General features: G+C 43.7%; 1 protein-coding gene across 1 annotated transcript in view; it reads left to right on the top strand.

Moving 5' to 3' along the window:
- The first annotated feature begins 439 nt into the window (after window positions 1-439).
- cryaa (crystallin alpha A) overlaps window positions 440-2,782 on the top strand; it is a 5,523-nt gene continuing 3,180 nt past the window's right edge. Inside the window, exons 1-2 of the mRNA XM_015404979.1 lie at window positions 440-775; window positions 895-1,017. Coding sequence (XP_015260465.1) covers window positions 581-775; window positions 895-1,017 — 318 coding nt within the window. The 5' untranslated portion in view covers window positions 440-580. The remainder of the gene's footprint in view (window positions 776-894; window positions 1,018-2,782) is intronic.

Raw genomic sequence — 2,782 nt, 5'->3', positions numbered from 1 at the left:
AACAAATCAAAGTTTCTAACGTGTGCTATGTAAAGGAAAGACTTCTGCTGCACTCTGTTAGTTGCTGTTGCTCCATTGATGCTAAGAAATGTTGTGTCTAAATCTACTCTGTCCAACTCGGCATGCAGAGGAATCCAGCAGCATTATGTCACTGACTGACAGATCCGATGCATGACTGTTCCACGCGGGTAAGACCCTCTGTGAATATGTGGCTAGCTTCCTGGCCTTTTTGTTCTTCCACCCACTAGTTTGTTTTGGCAGCCACGCACGTCTGGTGTGTTTGCAGGGCATTGGGTCGCTCCAGGTTCTGGTAGTAGTGACCCCCCCCTCCGCCCCTCCAGTCACCTCTGATTCTGCTGACAGGGCCCAACCCACCATGAGATAATGTCATTCCAGAGGGATTGTTGTCAAAGCCCGTCGTTCTGGTCCTCAGGTATATAAAGAGGTTTCAGCTGTGAATCAGGGGATGAAGCAACCGGGGAAACATTCTTTTTTTATCGTCCGAGTTGTATTTTCATTTCTGGACTTTGAGTTCTGCGGCTGAATTTGCCAAACCAAGGCAAAACAGTTTCCGGTCACTATGGATATTGCCATCCAGCACCCCTGGTTTAGACGTGCCCTGGGCTCCACCTATCCTGCCCGACTCTTTGACCAATTTTTCGGAGAGGGAATTTTCGACTATGACCTTTTCCCCATCACCACCACCATCAGTCCCTATTATAGACACTCGCTGTTCCGCAATCTTCTGGATTCCTCCAACTCCGGGATCTCTGAGGTAAAACTGCTACAGATTAAGATTCCTTAAACTGGTTTAAGTCATTTTTAATTGTACATGAGGGAGAATGAATGTCTGCTTTGCTGCGTAAACATATCTGTGACACCTGTTTTTTTCAGGTGAGGTCTGACAGGGACAAGTTTACAGTCTACCTGGATGTCAAACACTTCTCCCCTGATGAGCTCAGTGTGAAGGTGACTGATGACTACGTGGAAATCCAGGGCAAGCATGGAGAAAGACAGGTGATGCACAAGTAACATGGTGAACATGACAACCAAAGCTCTTCTGTAGCCATGCTGCTAAACGGTAGGGTTCCAATTGTCCATTAGAAAACTATAGACTTATCCTAACTCAGATTTACAGGGATCGTAGTCCTTTGTTTCGATTTTAAAACACAAATTCTTTATTGTGCCACATAAATCTATAATCAGATATCTAGATATGGATCCTGCAAAAATACTGACACAAGAATTTAGGAAAGAGGGAAACAAGGAAGTACACAAGAAAAAACAACATAAGGGAATAAGGAAACAAGGAATAATATAGGAAATAGGAAACAGGTGAATTATGGGGAAAAACGGAACCAATTTAGAGAATACAATTAAAGACATGAAAGAAGGAAGTAAAAACTAAGGTTAAAAGAAAAAGAATAGAGAGAATGAGAAGTCGAGGACAGTGAAGAAGAGAAGGAGGTAGGACATCAGGACGGAAGAGAGGACAGAAAAAAGGAGAGGATGAGGACAAATACGCCAAGGGAAACAGAGACAACACAGTAAAGGGACGAGAGGATGGAAGGAAAGGAGTTCATACAGACACAAGATAGGAAACAAGATGGGATGCAAGATAATACACAAGATAGGAAACAAGATAGAACACTAGACGAGACACAAGATAGGACACAAGGTAGGACACAAGATAGGACCCAAGGTAGGACATAAGGTAGGACATAAGGTAGGGAGAATACCATAAACAATAAATATTATAGTAGACAAGGCTACAAAGACGGAATGACAACTTTTATAGCAAAGGTATAAAGGTAGAATGTAAAGGTGATTCAATCTACTTCCAACTGTAGATTTCATCTTGGTGGTTCTTTAAAAGTTCTAATGAGTAACCCTGGAAGGTGAACTGAAACATATGATATTCCACATATTGGCATTGTTTTTGGAAAGAAACATAATTTCAAACTAAAAAGCTCTAACTGTGCGTCCAAAAACCACACGGACTCAGCGCTAAGAGATGGCGCTGGTTGGACTTGTCAATCTGGAAGAGGAAGAACCGCCTTTTTTGCTCATGCGCAGTGCTCCAGGTTCTGGTAAATTGGCTCTTAGCTCTGCTTCAAGACCAAGATTGTCTACGCCCACCTTACGATGGCCGACTCAATTTCCACCATGTTTGATTTTCTCCAGACCAGATTCCTGATGTTAGAGGCTGATCGGCCCTCGTTACCCCCATACACTACAAGACGCACCATCAGGCTGAAACTGGACCCCATTGAAAAATTCTCACACGACTGGAGAATCGGCCCGAAAAGGGCAAAAAATCGTACAGTCTATGTCTGGCTTAAACAGATTTGGTCCAGAATGTGAGTGGTCTTTTCCTCACCCCTATAGACTTGTACAAGTCCTGAATAGAGGAAAGGTCAACCCTCATTGCCCTGTCACAAAGCATGTTGCAATTTAGCCTCGTTCACATGAAGGCATCAAAAGCATCTTGTGTATATACCAAGTCTATGGGGGACACCGCTGAGAGGTCCAGCGGTGCGTTCGGATGTTGGGAGCGGCACATGTTGAGCGTTCGGGGTCCAAGTGTTTTGTGCATCAGAGCATTCAATGCTGGAGTTCAGTAAACATTTGCCGCTGTACACCGGAGCATCAACCATTCAGAAAAGCTTTGTGGAGTAAAAAAAATGTTGAGGTATGTCTGTTCTTAGCCTCGCAGGCTCTAAACAAAGGTCATGAGAGATAAAAATGAGTTACACAGCTTCCTTAATGTCATGAAGGGGAG

Source organism: Cyprinodon variegatus, unplaced genomic scaffold, assembly GCF_000732505.1.
Source record: "Cyprinodon variegatus isolate N-32 unplaced genomic scaffold, C_variegatus-1.0 Scaffold1924, whole genome shotgun sequence".
NCBI classification, from domain to species: domain Eukaryota; kingdom Metazoa; phylum Chordata; class Actinopteri; order Cyprinodontiformes; family Cyprinodontidae; genus Cyprinodon; species Cyprinodon variegatus.
Note: the sequence above shows the minus strand (reverse complement) of the source record. Positions and strands in the feature narration are given on the sequence as shown.